The following is a 20,000-nucleotide window of genomic DNA, read 5'->3' as shown; positions in this document are numbered from 1 at the left end:
GAGCGCTTCCTTCAAACTCAACAACAGCGGAGGCAGCCTGTTCAAGCTACGCGCCGCCAGAAAGAACTATGACCTGCACGTGCTGGAGCGAGCCAGCTCCCAGTGAACAGAGAGAGAGCATGAGAGAGAGAGAGAGAGAGAGACAGACAGACAGCGCATGAGAGACAGAGAGCGCATGAGAGAGAGAGACTTGGGAAGGGTGGAAGGTGGACAGAAAGAAGTGCTGTTTGTTTTTTCAGAGGGAAAAGGATATGGGATGAGAGGAGCTGATCCTGGCCCTACTGTATGAATTAAAACACAACACGGTTATTTCAAACACAACACGGTTATTTCAAACAACACGCTTATTTCAAACACAACACGCTTATTTCAAACACAACACGGTTGTTTCAAACACAACACGGTTGTTTCAAACACAACACGGTTGTTTCAAACACAACACGGTTGTTTCAAACACAACACGCTTGTTTCAAACACAACACGCTTGTTTCAAACACAACACGGTTGTTTCTTACGGTTGGGCTCCTTCACACTTTCTTGGAATCGTTACCTGAAGAGCACACAAGACACGTGAGCATGTGTATCTCTGTTGCCAGGTATAGTACACACACACACACACACACACACACACACACACACTCACTCAGATAGCAGGTCCCGTAGCACATATGGACACACTGGACAGCAGAACCTCAACTAATCCTCGGCCCCAGCGACCCCCCCCCCCCCTCTTCTTTTTCTGTCTCCAGGCCAAGTTCTCCTTTTGTCCCAGACTCCTGGCTTCTCCTGGCCCCCCCTGTCCTTCTCTCTCTACACACATAGCCTACTCTATTGTGTAGTACGGTCACACACATAGCCTACTCTATTGTGTAGTACGGTCACACACATAGCCTACTCTATTGTGTAGTACGGTCACACAGTGTCAGTAACGTTATCCTCCTGTTCTGATCTTTTCCCACTTTCCTCCCTTCCTGACAATTCTCTGCTGCTCTTTTTTCTCACCTCTTCATGCTTTCTCTCTCTCTCTCTCTCTCTCTCTCTCTCTCTCTCTCATATGCTCTCTCTCTCGCTCTCTTTCTCCCACTGTCTCTCTCTCTCTCATATGCTCTCTCGTGCTCTCTCTCTCCCACTCTGTCTCTCTCTCTCTCTCTCTTGTGCTTTGGAGTCTCAGATCTCTCTTACTGCTGTTGTGGGTTTCTGTATTGCGCTGTTTTTTTTCCTCAGAAAAATATTGTTAAATTTTTCTTTTTTGGTTCGATATATTTATATAAGTGATGTATGGATTATAAAATGATATATATATATGTGTATATATATATATGTGTGTGTATATGTATATATATATATATATATATATATATCACACACACACATACATATATATACAGTGATTTCTTTTTTTTCAGTGGATAAGTTAAAGAACCTCTTTTTATCCTGCCTTCCTCTCCTCCACCCCCCCCCCCCCCTTTCTCCGCTGCCTCCACCTGTCCCCTGCATTGTGTTTGCATTTGTTTTGTTGACCGCCATGCAGGACGTATCAGAGGAAGTATTAAAAAGTGCACAATGATTGCAAATGTCTACTGTAAATTCCATTTAATCTGTTATTTTTGTTTTTAAAAATATAAAAGACGAGAAAAGATGAGTTTCTGCTGTATTCATTTTTTTGACCGTTGTTTGTTTGTGTGTGTGTGTGTGTGTGTGTGTTTGTGTGTTTGTGTGTGTGTGTGTGTGTGTGTCAGCCCTACATCATGGTGTGTTGCTGAGTAAGGTATGTGTGTGTGTGTGTGTGTGTGTGTGTGTGTGTCAGCCCTACATCATGGTGTGTTGCTGAGTAAGGTATGTGTGTGTGTGTCAGCCCTACATCATGGTGTGTTGCTGAGTAAGGTATGTGTGTGTGTGTCAGCCCTACATCATGGTGTGTTGCTGAGTAAGGTATGTGTGTGTGTGTGTGTGTGTGTCAGCCCTACATCATGGTGTGTTGCTGAGTAAGGTATGTGTGTGTGTGTGTGTGTGTGTGTGTGTGTGTGTCAGCCCTACATCATGGTGTGTTGCTGAGTAAGGTATGTGTGTGTGTGTGTGTGTCAGCCCTACATCATGGTGTGTTGCTGAGTAAGGTATGTGTGTGTGTGTGTGTGTGTGTCATCCCTACATCATGGTGTGTTGCTGAGTAAGGTATGTGTGTGTGTGTGTGTGTCAGCCCTACATCATGGTGTGTTGCTGAGGAAGGTATGTGTTTGTGTGTGTGTGTGTGTGTCAGCCCTACATCATGGTGTGTTGCTGAGTAAGGTGTGTGTGTGTGTGTGTGTGTGTGTGTGTGTGTCAGCCCTACATCATGGTGTGTTACTGAGTAAGGTATGTGTGTGTGTGTCTGTGTGTGTGTCAGCCCTACATCATGGTGTGTTGCTGAGTAAGGTATGTGTGTGTGTGTGTGTGTGTGTGTGTGTGTGTGTGTGTGTGTGTCAGCCCTACATCATGGTGTGTTGCTGAGTAAGGTATGTGTGTGTGTGTCTGTGTGTGTGTGTGTGTGTCAGCCCTACATCATGGTGTGTTGCTGAGGAAGGTATGGCTGACATGGGGGTCCCCCTTCCTTTTCCTTTTTCTAACCCTCTGAATTCAGTTGAGTCCAGCTGTCCCATTCACTCTTGGACATAAACATACATGCGCTTGCGCAGGCACACACACACACACAGACACACACATGGACGCGCATATTCAGGGGTGGGGCACATAGCTCCTCACGAGCTCCCACCTGTTAAAGAAGCCCCTTTTGGAAAGCCCTCTACGCTTGGGACCAAACAAAAGCTGAGCATGTGTTGCACTGTGTTTACGGCTATTTGACTTTGAGAGAGGCTTCCGGACTGACCACTGGCTTTCTGAAGAGCGGGACTCAAACGTTTAGAATCAGGTAAGCCCTCAGAGCTAATACACTGCTGTTTCTGGTACATTTCTACTGTGGTGTGGTTTGTGAAGAGTTTAGGGTACCTGTGATCTCCCATCCTATCCATTCTCTGTGCGTGTCCAGACTGATGCTTCCCCTGTGGGTCAGTAGGGCACTTCTTTGGACTACTTTGACTACTTATAAGTTTGGCATAAGCTCAAGACCGTGCCAAGACTTGTTGCTCTGCTTCCACACAGTAGTATGTGGCATATCTTATGTCCACACCACTCCCAAAAATGCTCCTCTTTTAAACTCCCAGCCAGGATCAAATTGCCCCCCAGAATAGCCTGGTCCCTCCTGTGTGAGTCGGAGCCATTGTCGGGCTCAGTGGGTGAGGGGGGGCACTGGTTGTTCTGTCCTGGTCGCCATGCTGTGTCTCTCAGTGCAGCAACTGCTTAGGTTTTCGCCCATTTGAGGCTGTTTTGGGTTCAATTATCCCTGACTCATATCTTGTATGTTCAGAAAGCACAGATCACATTCGGCCAAGATTTCGTATTTTGAACATGACTTTTCACCATACATGCTTTTCATTCATTCATTCATTTCTTCTTTCTTCATTGGTTTGATTACTTTTCCTCTTTAGAATTTTGTTTGGGGAAATTATGTGAAAATGAAGACATAATTTAAATAAATCTAAGCCTATCATGTGTTGCTGCTATGGGAAGTGGTGGAACTAACATGACTTAACTATGAAACATTGTGTGTGTATTTTTAGTACCTCTGTTCTCAGGGTGTATTTCTACGGCCCTGCAGCACCCTCTACTGTTCTTGATAGGCACTGCAGTTGTGGCGTGCCCAGTAATCACGCAACGCTATGGCCCAATATGATCAGTAAGTGTCCACAGTCATCATAAAACACAACACGAATAACTCCATTTAAAACAGTTGTTTCTAACACAGTTCAATATTACTAAAACTCAAATCCTAGTGCCTGCTGTGCTGACGCTGTGTGGGTCAGATATAAATACACTGAGCAGCCACAGGAGTCGCATTCAGAAATGCTCACTTTGCCTTGATATCCTTCACAAAGGACTGTCACCACAGCTGGGTTGATTAAGCCGCCACACAGATATCTTCAAGACGCATACCTGTATTTATGTATTAATGTTTTCTTTTCATACATCTTACTGTTTTTATTAATGTGGTGCACATGCCCTGTTATTTTAAATAAATCTAGCCTTTTCTTTTCTCACTGTGGTTACAAAAAAAAAAAGCAGGATAGACATTTTTGCATTTTTAAAAAAGAAATTGAAAGCATTCTTGGGTTATTCATCTGTTAGCCACTAAGCCTTTGTAGATAATCTCCATTGACATTACTCTCTTGGATTGGGCTAGCAAAGGACAAGAGAATGTTCTGGTAGTCACAAATGTTTTCTCAAAGTTGACCCAGGCCTTTCCGTAGCTAAGATTCTAACTGAGAGATGAGTTCTATGTGTATGGCGTGCCAAGGAGAATCCACTCTGATCAGGGGCGCAGCTTTGAGGGGGAGCTGTTGAAGCACCGGTGTGACATCTACCTATATCTATATAATATATATATATATAAGTATATATACTCTTTTGATCCCGTGAGGGAAATTTGGTCTCTGCATTTAACCCAATCTGTGAATTAGTGAAACACACACAGCACACAGTGAACACACAGTGAGGTGTAGCACACACTAATCCCGGCGCGGTGAGCTGCCTGCAACCACAGCGGCGCTCGGGGAGCAGTGAGGGGTTAGGTGCCTTGCTCAAGCCTCCGGTTACAAGTCCAAAGTGCTAACCAGTGGGCCACGGCTGCCCTACATCTACAGCATAACAAAGAGTAGAACCACCACTTATCATCCAGAGGGGAACGGTCAATGTGAACATTTCAACAGGACACTTCATGACTTGCTCAGGACCTTACCCCCTGAAAAGAAGCAGAAATGGCCCCAGTGGCTCCCTCAGCTCCTGTTCGCCTATAATACCACCGTGTACCAGTCCACACAGCACTCCCCATACGAGCTGATGTTCAGTCAGAAGCCACAGTTACCCGTCGACCACCTACTTGGAAATACTGAAGGTGACCACAGGGACAGTCCACCAACTGATTGGGTGGTGCAACATCAAGAGTACCTGACTTCTGTCTATACTAGTGCTAGTAGACACATAGAAGAGGCTGCGGCATATCGTAGGCATGGTGGTCCTGACACCGTACCCATATTACCACCTGGCACTCTAGTCTTTTTCTAGTGGGCGGTGGTAGTGTAGTGGTTAAGGAGCTGGGCTAGTGTGCAGTAGCCTGAAAGTTGTCGGTTCAATTCCCGGCTTCCACTGTTGCCCTTGAGCAAGGCACTTAACCCCAAGTTGCTCCGGGGACAATGTGATCCCTTGTAATATAGCTGACATACAGTATGTAAGTGACTTTGGTCAAGAAGTGTCTGCTAAATGTAATGTACATGTACACTCTTTTGCAACAACCATTTTCACGGTCACCAAAAAATCCAGGGTACATAGGTGTCCACCAAGTATGAAATTGTGGAGTGTCTGGATGGAATTGGCACACACTATAAGATCAGGCCGAATGGGGAGGAGGGCCCCCTTAAGACCATGCATTGCTCCGAGCTTAAACCTGTTCCTACCAGTCAAGATATATCCAGCCCACCAGCACTGGCTGCTCCACAGCCTCATGGGGGTATCGGTAGGGAGCCAGGCCTCGGTAACCCTGCAGTTGGAGAGCCGTTGAGGGTTCCCATAGTCCACACCAGGACTAGTGCTTAGCATCACAGTGACCAAGATGGTGTTGACTTTAGCCTTGACCAACTGTCCCAGGCTCATTTGGAGGGCGTACCAGATTAAAGAGAGCAAATGCACATGGTTTAGTGTCTGACCAATGTTTTCCCTTGCGTTATTTGTTTTTTGTATTAGTTTAGGCTGTGAGAGGGCCATCTGTGGTTTGTCTGTCTGTTTGTTTGTTTGTAACTTATATCCGTGGTTTGTTTGTTTGTTTGTACCTTATATTCTTTTGTTTGTTAATTTTGCCTACTGCTACTTAACTACCCATGCCTATGACACCTAGTGGTGTACTGTGTTGCCTGTACTATTATAGATAATTTCCAAGACAAATTTCTCTTTAGGTAGACAATAGAATGACATGGCAGGTCAAGGAAAGCATCAAGAAAAGCAAAGATTAAGAAATCGTTTTTGACATAGGCAACAAGGGAGGAGGTGTTTTTACACTTTTCAGACACTCAAAGTTTGAAAACTATGGATATTGTTTCAGAACCAACAACCTTTCTACATTATCTGCGGGTTTTGTGTGCAAAAAGTGGAATTAATTGTCAAAAAATTAGAAGAAAATGTGAATCACTTTTCGGACTAGATATAATCACTTATTTTAAAAAATACAGATAAAAACACTAAAGATGGATCGTGAAAATTTTAAGACAAAAAATATCTTGTTCCTTAGACTCTATATTAGCAAAATATGCAAAAAAAATCAATTTTTACATGAAAATCTAGCGGGAGCCTATTTTCCAAACACAGCATACTGGCCTATTATTATGGCTTTACATCTATTTCCCCCCACATCTATTTCAGACTGGACGATAAGGATTCGTTGGATTTCCATGACAACCCTCCAGCGCCGGACAATGTGGTGAAAGAGGAGGACAACACGGTGAGCCAGGGAAACGAGGCTAATATTAATTTACCCTCGCGCACCCCAGGGCAGCCTGAACCACCAGACACATGGCACAGCATGGCTCATGGTTACTGTCTGAGAGATGACCTCGTCCATGGACCCTCTCTTACTCCCCAAATGAGGCTCTGAGCATCTAATCTGGGATGAAATGAAACTTTTATCGAGGGCAAGCATCCGCAGGGAGTCCGGTCCTGTGTAGACCTATATTTAGCAGTGGCTCTTTTCAGAGGCCGGGTTTATTTGTGGCCGGTTTTGTGCTCAATGATTACTATGTTTGGTTAATGCTATGCTTGATAAATGCAGTGAGACTCATGCACATCAATGGCAAATGGCATATGGCCATAAATAGGTAGATGATAAATAGATGGACTGAGTCTATTTAGAAGGTACAGCCATATGACTTTGATCATATCAAAGACCCAAAGCCTCTACACTAAATATTGACACTATAGATAGTTATATTTTAGGTTGTAATAGTAATTAGGTTAATAGTAATTAGGTTTAGTCCAATTTCAGTGGTCATATTATCATCTGGCTTGTTCTGAATGGACTACTCCCAGGTTAGACCTTGGTCAAATAATTCAGGGTATTGATCGATATAGGGAACAGGTATAGAAGACTTCATACACTTTGTGACAGGATTGCCTTATCCAATAATTGGCCGATGTCCATGAGAAACAGCGAGTTACCACTTGAGCAGTCATACACTAGACCAGCTTTTAGACATGTAGAGCATGATTAAGAATCACCCACAGCCCACACTAAGGACCTAGCCATACAAGTGTGCCATCAATATGATATTCTTGACTATATCACCTGTACTAAATAGTATTACATTATTTATGTTAATGCAATTGAGTTAAGTTACTGACAAAAAGCTGCCTCATATTATCAGTCCTAATAGAAACATGACACATTACACACACACAGGCAAACAGATGGAAAATGGAGACTTTCAGCGATGTGAGATGGCCATTAGGATGGAAGAGAAGCAGAAAATAGAACGTCCGCAGGAGAGGAGAGTGAGAGGGAGAGGTTGCTGAATGTGGCCATTCCCGGGGGAACAGGCCCATCATTAGAGAAGCCTCCATCAGGCAACCAGGCCTGGAGGCAGATGGAGCCCCCTCAGCACACAGGGCCACCTGGGCATTAAGGGGAGATCTAGCAGTCACCTCCCCTCCCCTCCCCTCCCATGCTTAACCGTCTAGTTTAAAGGCTGCTTAACGGTGCCATGTGGAGTTCTACAGGTTTTGCGTTTGGAGTCGTGAACACATCCACATATAGTAGCACTCTTCCACTGATTAGCATGCTATTCAATACAGCGCCACATACTAGCATGCTATTCAATACAGCGCCACATACTGTAGAGTGGTTTATCCCCTCCCCCTCCCCCCTGACTGGCAGAGCTGGCAACCCGGAGGCCAAAACACTACTGACTTCGTGATTAGTAAATAGGTGGAGGGTGGCGCATCAGGCCAAAACACAACATGACAACATCAACATCAGTTGAGGGCTGCAACTTCACTTTTTAAATGACAATATCCTGGCCCGACTACTGTTGTCAGTGATATAAGTATTTAAAATGAACTTGATTTCTTTATGTCTAGTGACATATCAGGGCCATTTTATGATTAATTGAATTACATTTCTTACATACGGTTCCTTTAACGGTGTCACTGACACTAACGGATATTTGGTTTTCTGCTAGAGCTGTTCCCTTTATGCTGCACTGGGGTGTGTTTCCCAAAACCATAGTTGCTAACCTGTTAGCAGCTTAGTTGGTTGGCAATGGGAAATTGCATTGCAACCAACTATGCTTTTGGGAAACGCGCCCCTGTATAGTATAGGAATAATATTCCTGTTACTTGCCGGTGTTTATTCACTTGCACACATAGCACAGAGACTGTTCAAACAAACAAGTGTTTGTTTATCGGTTGTTTATCGGTTGTGCCCAACTCCACTTCTCTGTAGCTTTTCTACCTTTAAATCATGTCCTTGGTCAGCCACCTCTGGTTTCAGCTTACAAAACCTGTGAATGGAGCAGGGCCTGTGAATTATTCTACACACACACACACACACACAGCTTACAAAAGCTGTGAATGGAGCAGGGCCTGTGAATTATTCTACACACACACACACACACACAGCTTACAAAAGCTGTGAATGGAGCAGGGCCTGTGAATTATTCTACACACACACACAAACACACACACACAGAATGGTGACATGGAACACACTGAAACTTCAGTATGACATAATATGTAATCTGGCACAAGGCTGTTTTCAACTTTAAATGACTGAGGGAACATTAGATAGATAGAGTTTATTGATCCCCAAGGGGGAATTCAAGACATTACATTACATTACTTATGTACACAGTAGTTGACACGTCCCAATTCCTAGACATTGTCATTTCATTCAAATCATTGGGCAGCTGTGGCTTACTGGTTAGGGCTTCGGATTTGTAACCGGAGGGTTGCCGGTTCGAACCCCGACCAGTAGGAATGGCTGCCCTTGAGCAAGGCATCTAACCCCTCACTGCTCCCCGAGCGCCGCTGTAGCAGGCAAATTTCCCTCACGGGATCAAAAGAGTATATACTGTATACTCACACTTATATTTCAACATATTTCATCAATAAAATGTACCTCTCGTGATTCCCTGTCACGCGGCTGTTTATCTTCGTCAGGTCTATTTCATCTATGATGAAGAGGTTGAGGAAGAGGAGAAAGAGGAGCCCCCTCCTCCTGAGCCTGTGAAGCCAGTCAACGACAAACCACACAAGTTCAAGGACCACTACTGCAAGAAGCCCAAATTCTGTGACGTCTGCGCACGCATGATAGTCCGTAAGTCAAGCGTCAGTGTCAGCCTTCTCTGGAACATCTAATGCAGGATGGATGAGCTGGAGGCCAGCTTGGTCCATTATGAACCAGGGCAACAAGCCTCTCTGTAGAGGGCAAGAATCCAGTATACAGAACAGCCTTTGGAAACATTTATAATACATGTATGCTCTGTGTGCTTTACTCGGCCTAGAGGTTTCATACATAACTTGTGATGACATGAGCAAAGAGTATTGATTGAATATATGGAAATCATTCCAAATGAAATATCTAGCTGGATGCTCATGATCAGGATCACATATTCACAGTCCAACACAGTCAAATATTACATTCCCAAACCATTATGTTTGTCAGATCACCTGCTGGTATGCATAGAATCAATTACAATGTCATTAACATTTTCACATTTTTATGAAATGTGTCTTTGTAGTTGTTTATTCAAGACTGTACAACAGTCCAAACCATAGCCTGTATATAGAGCTGGACACAGCGGCTCCATTCAGCTATGTTGCTGTTGCTGACAATGTCCAGTTCTATATTATACAGTCTATGGTCCAAACTGAAGACATGCTGAATCTTTTTGTGTGACTCTCTCCTTCATTCAGTCAATAATAAATTTGCGCTGAGATGCAAAAACTGCAAGACCAACATCCACCATCAGTGCCAGTCCTACGTGGAGTTTCAGAAATGCTTCGGTAAAATTGTAAGAGCTCAAAATGTACAGTAAATACAGTGAATGTGTTTATATGTTTTATATGGTTTATACAGTGAATATGTTTTATACACCCGTATCTGCTTCAGTTCACACATATTGTTGACTACTTCTCTTTCTCTTTCTCTGTCTCTCTCTCTCTCTCTCTCTCTCTCCCTCTCTGGTTCCCCCTGTCTCCTGTCAGCCTCCTGGTTTCAGACGTGCGTACAGCTCCCCACTCTACAGCAGTCAGCAGAATGCTACAGTTAGCCAGCTGCTCCCCTTCTGTGAGTCCCCTCAACTCCCACAGATCCAGCAATCTCACACAGATCCAGCAATCTCACACAGTCTCCTGGATTTTAATCAATCTGATATTAAGAAACAATTATTTTTTTTATTCAAAAAAGGGCCGTTTCTGCTTAGCCCCTTCTTCAGTGTACATTACTCAGAGCTGACTGAGTATGCTTTGAGCACGCTGAAGAAGGCGCTAAGCCGAAACGCAAACACGTTTTGTATGCAAAGTGCGGCCTTTTTTCTTCCTTGATGTCACTTGTACGTTTGGCCCAGCACTCTAAAGAATACAGACCGGAGTGAAGCCTGTTCCTACCACACAGTTGTTTCAGTTCTATACAACGTTAAGGTGTTCAGTTGAATGTTTTCCTTTTTCCCCTTCTGACATCAAGCCCAGTCAAATCGCACTGACCCCGTGTTTGAGACCCTGCGTGTCGGAGTCATCATGGCCAACAAGGAGCGCAAGAAGGGGTCAGAGGACAAGCATAAGGTGAGGCTGTTTTAGGTCAGAGGTCAGAGGTCAAGCATAAGGTGACGCTGTTTTAGGTCAGAGGTCAGAGGTCAAGCATAAGGTGAGGCTGCTTTAGGTCAGAGGTCAAGCATAAGGTGAGGCTGTTTTAGGTCAGAGGACAAGCATAAGGTGACGCTGTTTTAGGTCAGAGGACAAGCATAAGGTGAGGCTGTTTTAGGTCAGAGGTCAGAGGTCAAGCATAAGGTGACGCTGTTTTAGGTCAGAGGTCAGAGGTCAAGCATAAGGTGAGGCTGCTTTAGGTCAGAGGTCAAGCATAAGGTGAGGCTGTTTTAGGTCAGAGGACAAGCATAAGGTGACGCTGTTTTAGGTCAGAGGACAAGCATAAGGTGAGGCTGTTTTAGGTCAGAGGACAAGCATAAGGTGACACTGTTTTAGGTCAGAGGACAAGCATAAGGTGAGGCTGTTTTAGATCAGAGGACAAGCATAAGGTGACGCTGTTTTAGGTCAGAGGACAAGCATAAGGTGAAGCTGTTTTAGGTCAGAGGACAAGCATAAGGTGACGCTGTTTTAGGTCAGAGGACAAGCATTATTTGTGGCAGCCATGGCCTACTGGTTAGCATTTCGGACTTGTAACCGGAGGGTTGCCGGTTCGAACCCCGACCAGTAGGCACGGCTGAAGTGCCCTTGAGCAAGGCACCTAACCCCTCACTGCTCCCCGAGCACTGCTGTTGTTGCAGGCAGCTCACTGCGCCGGGATTAGTGTGTGCTTCATCTCACTGTGTATTCACGGATTGGGATAAATGCAGAGACCAAATTTTCCTCACGGGATCAAAAGAGTATATATACTTATACTTACTTATACATAAGGTGACGCTGTTTTAGGTCAGAGGACAAGCATAAGGTGACGCTGTTTTAGGTCTGGAGAGTGCCGTCATACGAATATGAGGTCATGAACATCAAGGGGAAGATGTGTGCAAATAAAGCTGTGCTGTGCTATTCTATTCAACTATGCAATGGTGTGAAGTTAATCCACACATGTCTTCAAATGGGTGTAATAGTTACACTTTTCTGTGCCTTTGTCTTTAGATGATGATGATGATGATGGAGGAAGAGGACTCCCAGCCTAAAGAAGACGAGGCGGGAGAGGGAGGTGAGTGGAACACCCCTCCCTTCTTCTCAATCATGCCCCCTATGGGCTGAGTTTCCTGTTTTTATTTGCCAATACCCCCCTCACTTAAGCACTTACTCAAGAGGTAGGCTCCGCAAAGCACCTTGAGACAGTGTTATTGGGGCGGTGGTAGTGTAGTGGTTAAGGAGCTGGGCTAGCATGGCGGTGGTAGTGTAGTGGTTAAGGAGCTGGGCTAGCATGCGGTGGTAGTGTAGTGGTTAAGGAGCTGGGCTAGCATGCGGTGGTAGTGTAGTGGTTAAGGAGCTGGGCTAGCATGCGGTGGTAGTGTAGTGGTTAAGGAGCTGGGCTAGCATGCAGTAGTAGTGTAGTGGTTAAGGAGCTGGGCTAGCATGCAGTGGTAGTGTAGTGGTTAAGGAGCTGGGCTAGTGTGCAGTAGCCAGAAAGTTGTGGGTTCATCGTTGATCGTTCCATTGTTGTGCCCTTGAGCAAGGCACTTAAAGGCGCTCTAAGCGATGCTGGGTAATGTCACTTCTGTTGACGTTCAAACAAAACAGAAAACTAGCTCGCTACTTATCGCATCTCGTTGGTGATTTGCTGGAATAGTTTGTTATGTTTTTATGGGCAAGGTTTGCCCAAGTTGTTTGTGGCCGTTTTTGGAGCCTGGATCGCATTTTTTTTACAGTGTATTCAGGACACAGGCAGCTAGCGGATGGTGAGGTCTTTGCTGTATGTGACAAAAAATGTTTGCTCGCTTAGAGCACCTTTAACCCCAACTTGCTCTGGGGACAATGTAACCCCTTGCAATATAGTTGACAAATGTAAATCACTTTGGACAACAGTGTCTGCTAAATGAATACATGTAAAGGTATTGGCATCTGTATGAATCTTATAAGGCAGGCCAGGCAGGCCCCAGTTTGCTTGGGTCTGTTCCTTCTGGACCTGGATCCTAAATGATTTAGTGTATATGAGACCAAAAAGTGGGGAAAAGTAGTTATCTTTTAGTGAAACTAAATTGATTAGATGTAGGCCATATTAAATATGGCTGAACATTCCATGCTGTTGATTCACATGCTGTGTGTTTGTGGTTCACTATAGAGTTTGGAGACCGTTGTAAACAGATTGTGTTATTGGTGTTTTTAACAGATTGTGTTATTGGTGTTTTTAACAGATTGTGTTATTGGTGTTTTTATAGCAAATCAAGAGGGGGACAAGAAAGGGGACAAAGCAGCTGCTGATGACAAGGTGGGATTACAAGGATGATGATGATGATGATGTTGATTATGATGATGATGGTGGTGATGATTATGATGATGGTGGTGATGGTGACGATGATGACGACGATGATGATGATGATGATGGTGGTGATGATGATGATGATGATGATGATGGTGGTGGTGGTCGTGGTGATGATTGCAAACTTACAAGACAAACTTCATCTTAACACTAATTTACTCAATTATATTTCTTGTAACAATTTGGTTATGCATTATTGTTCAGAGGGACTTAAGACATATCTGTATCTTCATCTTAAAATAATGATTAAGTGATGGATTACGGTGATGGACAATGACAGCACCAGCTGTGATGATGATGATGATGATGATAATAATAATGATTGCTTGTGTGTCTGTGCTCTGTTTCAGACTAAGAAGCCCCAGCCGGGTAAACTGGGTGTGTTCTCCCACACTCACTACTACCTCGCCCTGTACCGTTTCAAAGCTGTGGAGAAAGACGACTTGGACCTGCAGTGAGTCCATTCAGATTCCTGCTGTCTTTAAAGCCGCTCCTACATCTCTCTCTATCTCTATCTCTCCACTCCTCCTTCATTTCTCTGCTCTATCTCTCTCTATCTCTCCACTCCTCCTTCATTTCTCTGCTCTATCTCTCTCTATCTCTCCACTCCTCCTTCATCTCAACCAGAGGGTTGCTGGTTCGAACCCCGACCAGTAGGCGTGGCTGAAGGCACCTAACCCCTCACTGCTCCCGAGCGCCGCTGTTGATGCAGTGTTTGTCTTTGTCTTTGTCCTCATACTTCATGTCATCTGACTCTATGGCCTGTTTGTTCAGTATGGATATGTGCACATGATTACTGATGATTAATCAGTAGAGAATTAACTCCAAGTGCACTTTTGAGGAAAACCTGATCGAAAACCCAAAATCAAGCACCATGAAACCACCAGTGGATCACTCGATGTTGTTTTTATTTTATTCTATGTTAAATTTATTTTCTCAATTGACCTAAGAGGCAGGCCATAAAAGGAGATGCTGTTTGCACAGAATGCTCATTCTGTGAACTAACTGATGCTTGCCAGATCCTATTCTTGTGTCTTTAAAATGTGCCTGCTGGAAAAATCAAATCTAAAATCCCCCGAAGTCTTTTCTATTTAAGAGCTGTTGCCTAAGCTGCCCTCCTGTGTGCTTTCAGCCCTGGGGACCGTATCACTGTGATTGATGACTCCAATGAGGAATGGTGGAGGGTATGTTTTCATAACACACGCACGCACGCACGCACACACACGCACGCACGCACACACACACACACGTACGCACACGCACGCACACACACACACACACACACACACACACACGTACGCACGCACACACACACACACACACGTAGAGAAAAGAGCTCACCCTCTCACATACACACACTCTGTATACGTAATTGAAACAGCCACAAGCAACACAACAACCACTGCCGTCATTTCACAATTATCACATCATTTATGAAAGACTTTCATTGTTTTTCTTTTACAGATTTAGCTATTTACAAATGACTTGCCCAGAGATGGAGTGCATTCACTCGCATGTTTAATGTGAACTATTACAGTGAAATAACCACTTCACCTTTTAGGGTAAGATTGGAGAGAAGTCTAAGGGCCCGTCCCAATACCTCCCCTACCCCTAGATTTTTGCCCTAACCCTCGTTTTTGCGCGTGCACGTGTAGGGCTAGGGTGTCCCATTACTTTAGGGAGCAAGGGGAAGTGCTATTTTCCCCTTAAAATCAACCCTCAAAATATAGCCAGGACTGATGCAGGCTTAAAACGAAGTGGGAGATGAAATTACCCAGGATACCGTGCAAGCTCACTGAGCCGGCCACATTTTTCATATATTTTCGCAAATACGCATATTAAAATTTCGAACTTTGTTGGAATATGTTAGTTTGATGCACATCTGATGGACTGTTGAGTTTTGAACACTAATGTTAGAAAATATCTCACGAAGCTATCTGACGATGTATCTGCTGAGTGCTTTGAGAGAGTCTGCCCATCAAATAACGTTATATATCTGATCTGGGTAGTTTCGTCAGTATTTAAGGTGTGTGTTCTGGCATTCACATGAACAAGTATATCTTTGTTGATTAACCAGACGTAGATAAACCAGCACAGCCCACACAACGATGACCGCTGGAACGGGCATGTTCCTGAATGAAAATAGTAGCAGGCTACTACCGGTAGACTACTACCGGCGCTGCGCGTGATGTAGGTGAGCACGTTCGCTATGCTAATTTGCATATAGTGGTGTCCTAATTCATAGGGAAAGATCTTCACCTCCACTTCCCTTGTCGAGGGGGCTTTAATGTTGAGGGCAATCAAAACCAAGTGGAAGTTTTAAGGGGGGAGAAATGGGACGGGCCCACGATAAGCACTTCACCTTTTAGAGTAAGATTGGAGAGAAGTCTAAATAACCACTTTGTGATGTAGGTGAGCACGTTCGCTACGAGAAGTCTAAATAACCACTTCACCTTTTAGAGTAAGATTGGAGAGAAGTCTAAATAAGCACTCCACCTTTTAGGGTAAGATTGGAGAGAAGTCAGGCTTCCTTCCAGCCAACTACATCATCCGTGTGCGCTCAGGAGAGAGGGTGTACAAAGTGACCCGCTCGTTTGTGGGCAACAGAGAGATGGGGCAGATCACCCTGAAGAAAGACCAGGTCTGGCCCCCCCGGCATTACGCCCCCCAGGCATTACGCCCCACTACACACGCACACCTGACTCACACTCACACACTCTCCATTCCATTCCATGCAAGCAGGTTAGCAGAGGCGGACAGAGTACACGGCTTCATTACTTGAGTAAAAGTACAGATACCCTTTGCTAAATTTTACTCAAGTACAAGTAAAAGTACAACAGTCAAATGTCTACTTAAGTAAAAGTACTGAAGTACTTGTTTTTAAAAGTACTTGAGTATCAAGAGTACAAGAGTAGCAGTAGTAGAGTTATGAAAAATGTTAATGTTAAGACCTTGGAGAATGTAAAAGGAATTGAATCAAGTCATTTTCATTTTTTTACCATGTTGCCAGGGATGGGCAGTATTTCTAATACATGTATTTAAAATACATATTTCAAATACAAAATAGTATTTTTTAATTGAAACACTTGAAGCGAAAACTATCATTAACTTGTTCAGAAAATAGTCTGGCGAGGTGGGGCCACAGGTTGGCACATTCCCAGGATGGACCTGCTGCGTCTTCATCCATTGTTTCGTCTATGGCTTTGTCTCTTATCTAAATCTGACCATGGAGTTGACTTTGGCGGAAAGCTGAAGGTGATTGCTGATAGGCTGTCTCAATCAGTGGCGCCTGCACAATCCAATCATGTTTGAGAGGGAAACAACAAATTGAGGGTTTCCGAGATTTTTCTTTTTTCCTTTTTTTTTAGAAGAAGTAACGGGTACTCACGGTTATGGATAGAAATGTAGTGGAGTAAAGAGTACAATATTTGCCTCTCAAATGTACTTGAGTAAAGTCATGAGTACTGCCCACAAATGATACTCGAGTAAAGTACAGATCCCTCAAAATTGTACTCAAGTACTGTACTCAAGTAAATGTACTCCGTTACTGTCCGGCTCTGCAGGTTAGTACTTCATGAGCTGATGGAAGAACACCACTTGCAGCTGTTGTGTTATTACATAGTAATAACTAGTGTAGTACTTAGTAATAACTATAGTAATAACACATAGTAATAACTAGTGTAGTTGTGTTATTACATAGTAATAACTAGTGTAGTTGTGTTATTACATAGTAATAACTAGTGTAGTACTTAGCTAATGCTCATCATTGTTACCTACCAGCCTCTGAAATAGTTCTGTCCATAGTACATATTGCTTTGTGTATTTGGCATTTGTCACAGAGTTTCAGATGAGCTGCAGCTGTGAGCTATTGATCTGTGTGGTGGAGGCCTCCCCTGATTTCTGCTGTTTATGTTTATGTTTGCAGATTGTGGTGAAGAAGGGAGAGGAAGTGAACGGCTATCTGAAAGTCAGCACTGGACGCAAGCTGGGCTTCTTCCCCGCCAACTTGCTGCAGGAGATCTGAGCTGGACTCTCAGATACTGGACAGCCTCTAACACTTGCTATTTATCTCAACCCAAGCTACAAGAAGACTAAAACGAAGCAGTATTAGCGACGTCTGCCGCATTCTCTTTTGTGACTGCTTGAACTTCAGGTGGAAATAAAAACGGCAAAAATGTGTCTTGACTGAAGGGCTTGTTCATCCAACTAAATCGGTTTTAGGAAGTGTTTTCCGACACCCAAAACTAAATGAGCTAATATCGCCCTCAGCAGTGATGAGATAATGAACCATGATCGTTTCCAGTGACCATATTGCTGCAATAGAGGCCTCCGGTCAGGGAGGTATCCTCTGGCTTCCCCTGATTGGTTCTGAGCACTAGGAATAGCGGCAATCACATTTGTGACGCAGAAAGGGACCACTGAATGGTGATGAGCCAACTGTTGCCTTCCTGAGCCCCTGCATCCAATGACCCAATACCACAGGCCTGTGCCAATGCCAAAATTAGAAACCCATCATTAGCTAAAGGAATGACTTTCTCCAGTGAGGTATGGGCTCAGGGCATTCCACACCATTTCCTCACCCTGCCTCTTTCTCTCTCTCTCTTTCTCTCTCTCTTTCTCTCTTTCTCTGTCTGTCTCTGTCTGTCTCTCACTCTATTTTTCTTTCTTTCTCTCCCTCTCTCTTTCTCTCTCTGTTTTTATTCCACTTGGTCACACCCAATCAAACAAATGCACACCACCCATCTGCTGATCCGTTAAACCAAACTCAATATAAACCGTTTCATGCCTGTGAGGGTCATGGTAGGCTGTCTTTAAGCTGATCTGCACCGATAGGTCTGTCATGAAGACATCTATAGTGATCCCTCCTAGTATTAGAAGCCGTCCACACTGTTAAATTTCAATCCAACACGAATCTGTAGATTCTGTATAACTGAACTGTGCAGAAATTAGGATTTGGATTTAGGATGGGGTGATTATATGGATTCTGCTGTGTGTGTGTGTGTGAGAGAGTGTGTGTGAGAGAGAGAGAGAGAGAGAGAGAGAGAGAGAGAGAGAGAGAGAATGCAGGGAATGTCAACTCCTGAGTGTGCAGTGGAAGAGACAGACAGGAACAGGTGGATATCTCCGTCTCTCTCCACCCCACTGATGTTCCCTCTTTCTTTCTCTCTCTCCTCCTCCCTTCCTCCCCCTCTCCCCCCCTCCCCCCTCTCCGTCTCTCTCCACCCCACTGATGTTCCCTCTTTTTTTCTCTCTCTCCTCCCCCCTTCCTCCCCCCTCTCTTGTCTCCACACTCACCTGCCTTCCTCACTTCACCCTTAGCCACTTGGTTTCATGCTGTTCTGTCACTGGAAGCTGCAGCCTGTCATCATTTCAGGACTAGACACACACACACACACACACACACGCACACACGCACACACGCACACACTCAAATACACACTAAGACACATAGACACACATATACTTAGAAAGAGAGAGTGCGACACTCTCTCTAGACACACACACACACAAACATGAGGATACATAGACACACACATACTTAGAAAGAGAGAGTGTGACACTCTCTCTAGACATACACACACACACACACACACACACACACACACACACAAACATGAGGACACATAGACAGACACATAGACACACACATACTTAGAAAGATAGAGTGTGACACTCTCTCTACACACACACACACACACACATATACACACACAAAGCACAGACACAGAAATGCACATGCACATCATTTTTGACTGTCAGTAGTGAGTGTGGGTCCGGTCCACTGCAGGTAGTGGCCAAGCTTGAGAAGCCTTTTGATTGGGCTACAGAGGCCCCTTTCAGACGCGGGTCACTTCCTCTGGACGAGAAAGTCTCGTTTCGTTTCTCGCTGGCTGAGATGGAAGAGGCTGGCTGAGCAATCTCATCCCCCATGTCATCACCGTAGCCACCCACCCACCCACGCCACGCCACCACATCCACCCACAAAAAGAGAGGGATTGGGATAACAAGCCTGAGAGAAACACATTACACATTACAAGACATACACATAGCAAGACATATAGACCATTTAATGATATTGTGCAGGTCATTATGTATAAGTGGCATGATGGAAATTAGATCATTTTGTTCATCCTGGACAGCATAGTGCCAAGAATTGAGTTTTTTTGTAGTTTTTAGTTGTGAATATTGATTGACTCGTTGAGATTTCAAAGCAGTTGCTGTGTTGACTTTTAACCACCAGAGGTCAGTGTTGCACCTCCTTTCGCATAAGACTCCCGTCATGTGGAATCATGCTGGTCTCAGAGGGCTGGTGGGGGGGTGTGGAGGGGGGGGGGGCAACCATATGGGCAATTATGGGCAGAGAGACAGGTTAGAGCACCAAGAGACCACTCACAGCACAAGTCACCTCCTCATATCCTCCATTCAAATCTACTAAACAGCTTAATTAGCTAATGCACGGAATCCGATCTTAATTCACAGCAGTAGTATGGCCTCTTTTTCTGGGGGTGGCCTCTAAAGGAGGAGGCTGATCTAGACATCAAAAATGAATAAAACCTGTCTGGCGTCATCTAACATGTGCCTCTCTCTTAGCAAGTGACCTTATCTTTGTCCTACAGACATTTTGTGTGACTACATTTTCACAACTAAAACGCCTCTGATCTCTTACAAAAGTGTGTATCAA

At 44.3% G+C, this 20,000-nt stretch overlaps 2 protein-coding genes and 1 long non-coding RNA gene across 5 annotated transcripts in view; 2 read left to right on the top strand and 1 right to left on the bottom strand.

Annotated features, from left to right (window-relative positions):
• Nucleotides 1-1,639, top strand: part of LOC121707492 (R3H domain-containing protein 2) — a 10,554-nt gene extending 8,915 nt beyond the window's left edge. Inside the window, 1 exon segment of the mRNA XM_042090108.1 lies at nucleotides 1-1,639. This exon segment is cut by the window's left edge and continues 78 nt beyond it. Within this exon segment, the coding sequence (XP_041946042.1) occupies nucleotides 1-106 (106 nt within the window). The 3' untranslated portion in view covers nucleotides 107-1,639.
• A 1,072-nt stretch (nucleotides 1,640-2,711) lies between these two features.
• LOC121707493 (SH3 and cysteine-rich domain-containing protein 3-like) lies at nucleotides 2,712-17,497 on the top strand. Of its 3 annotated transcripts, none has more exons than XM_042090110.1 (13): nucleotides 2,712-2,905; nucleotides 3,692-3,769; nucleotides 6,502-6,580; nucleotides 9,292-9,448; nucleotides 10,048-10,145; nucleotides 10,339-10,420; nucleotides 10,817-10,914; nucleotides 11,983-12,046; nucleotides 13,218-13,267; nucleotides 13,669-13,772; nucleotides 14,451-14,502; nucleotides 15,822-15,959; nucleotides 17,244-17,497. In XM_042090110.1, the coding sequence occupies exons 2-13, from the start codon at nucleotides 3,753-3,755 to the stop codon at nucleotides 17,340-17,342; spliced, it is 1,038 nt and encodes a 345-aa protein (XP_041946044.1). In that variant the 5' UTR covers nucleotides 2,712-2,905; nucleotides 3,692-3,752; the 3' UTR covers nucleotides 17,343-17,497. The 3 variants fall into 3 exon arrangements, with proteins under 3 accessions (XP_041946044.1, XP_041946043.1, XP_041946045.1); XM_042090109.1 differs by having other exon boundaries at nucleotides 3,654-3,769; XM_042090111.1 differs by lacking the exon at nucleotides 3,692-3,769 and having other exon boundaries at nucleotides 2,776-2,905.
• A 1,961-nt stretch (nucleotides 17,498-19,458) lies between these two features.
• LOC121707851 overlaps nucleotides 19,459-20,000 on the bottom strand; it is a 1,069-nt gene continuing 527 nt past the window's right edge. Inside the window, exon 3 of the long non-coding RNA XR_006031420.1 lies at nucleotides 19,459-19,625. This is a non-coding gene — a long non-coding RNA (uncharacterized LOC121707851). The remainder of the gene's footprint in view (nucleotides 19,626-20,000) is intronic.

The sequence above is a fragment of the Alosa sapidissima genome, chromosome 4, assembly GCF_018492685.1.
Source record: "Alosa sapidissima isolate fAloSap1 chromosome 4, fAloSap1.pri, whole genome shotgun sequence".
Classification (NCBI taxonomy): domain Eukaryota; kingdom Metazoa; phylum Chordata; class Actinopteri; order Clupeiformes; family Clupeidae; genus Alosa; species Alosa sapidissima.
This window is presented reverse-complemented; position numbering and strand designations above follow the sequence as displayed.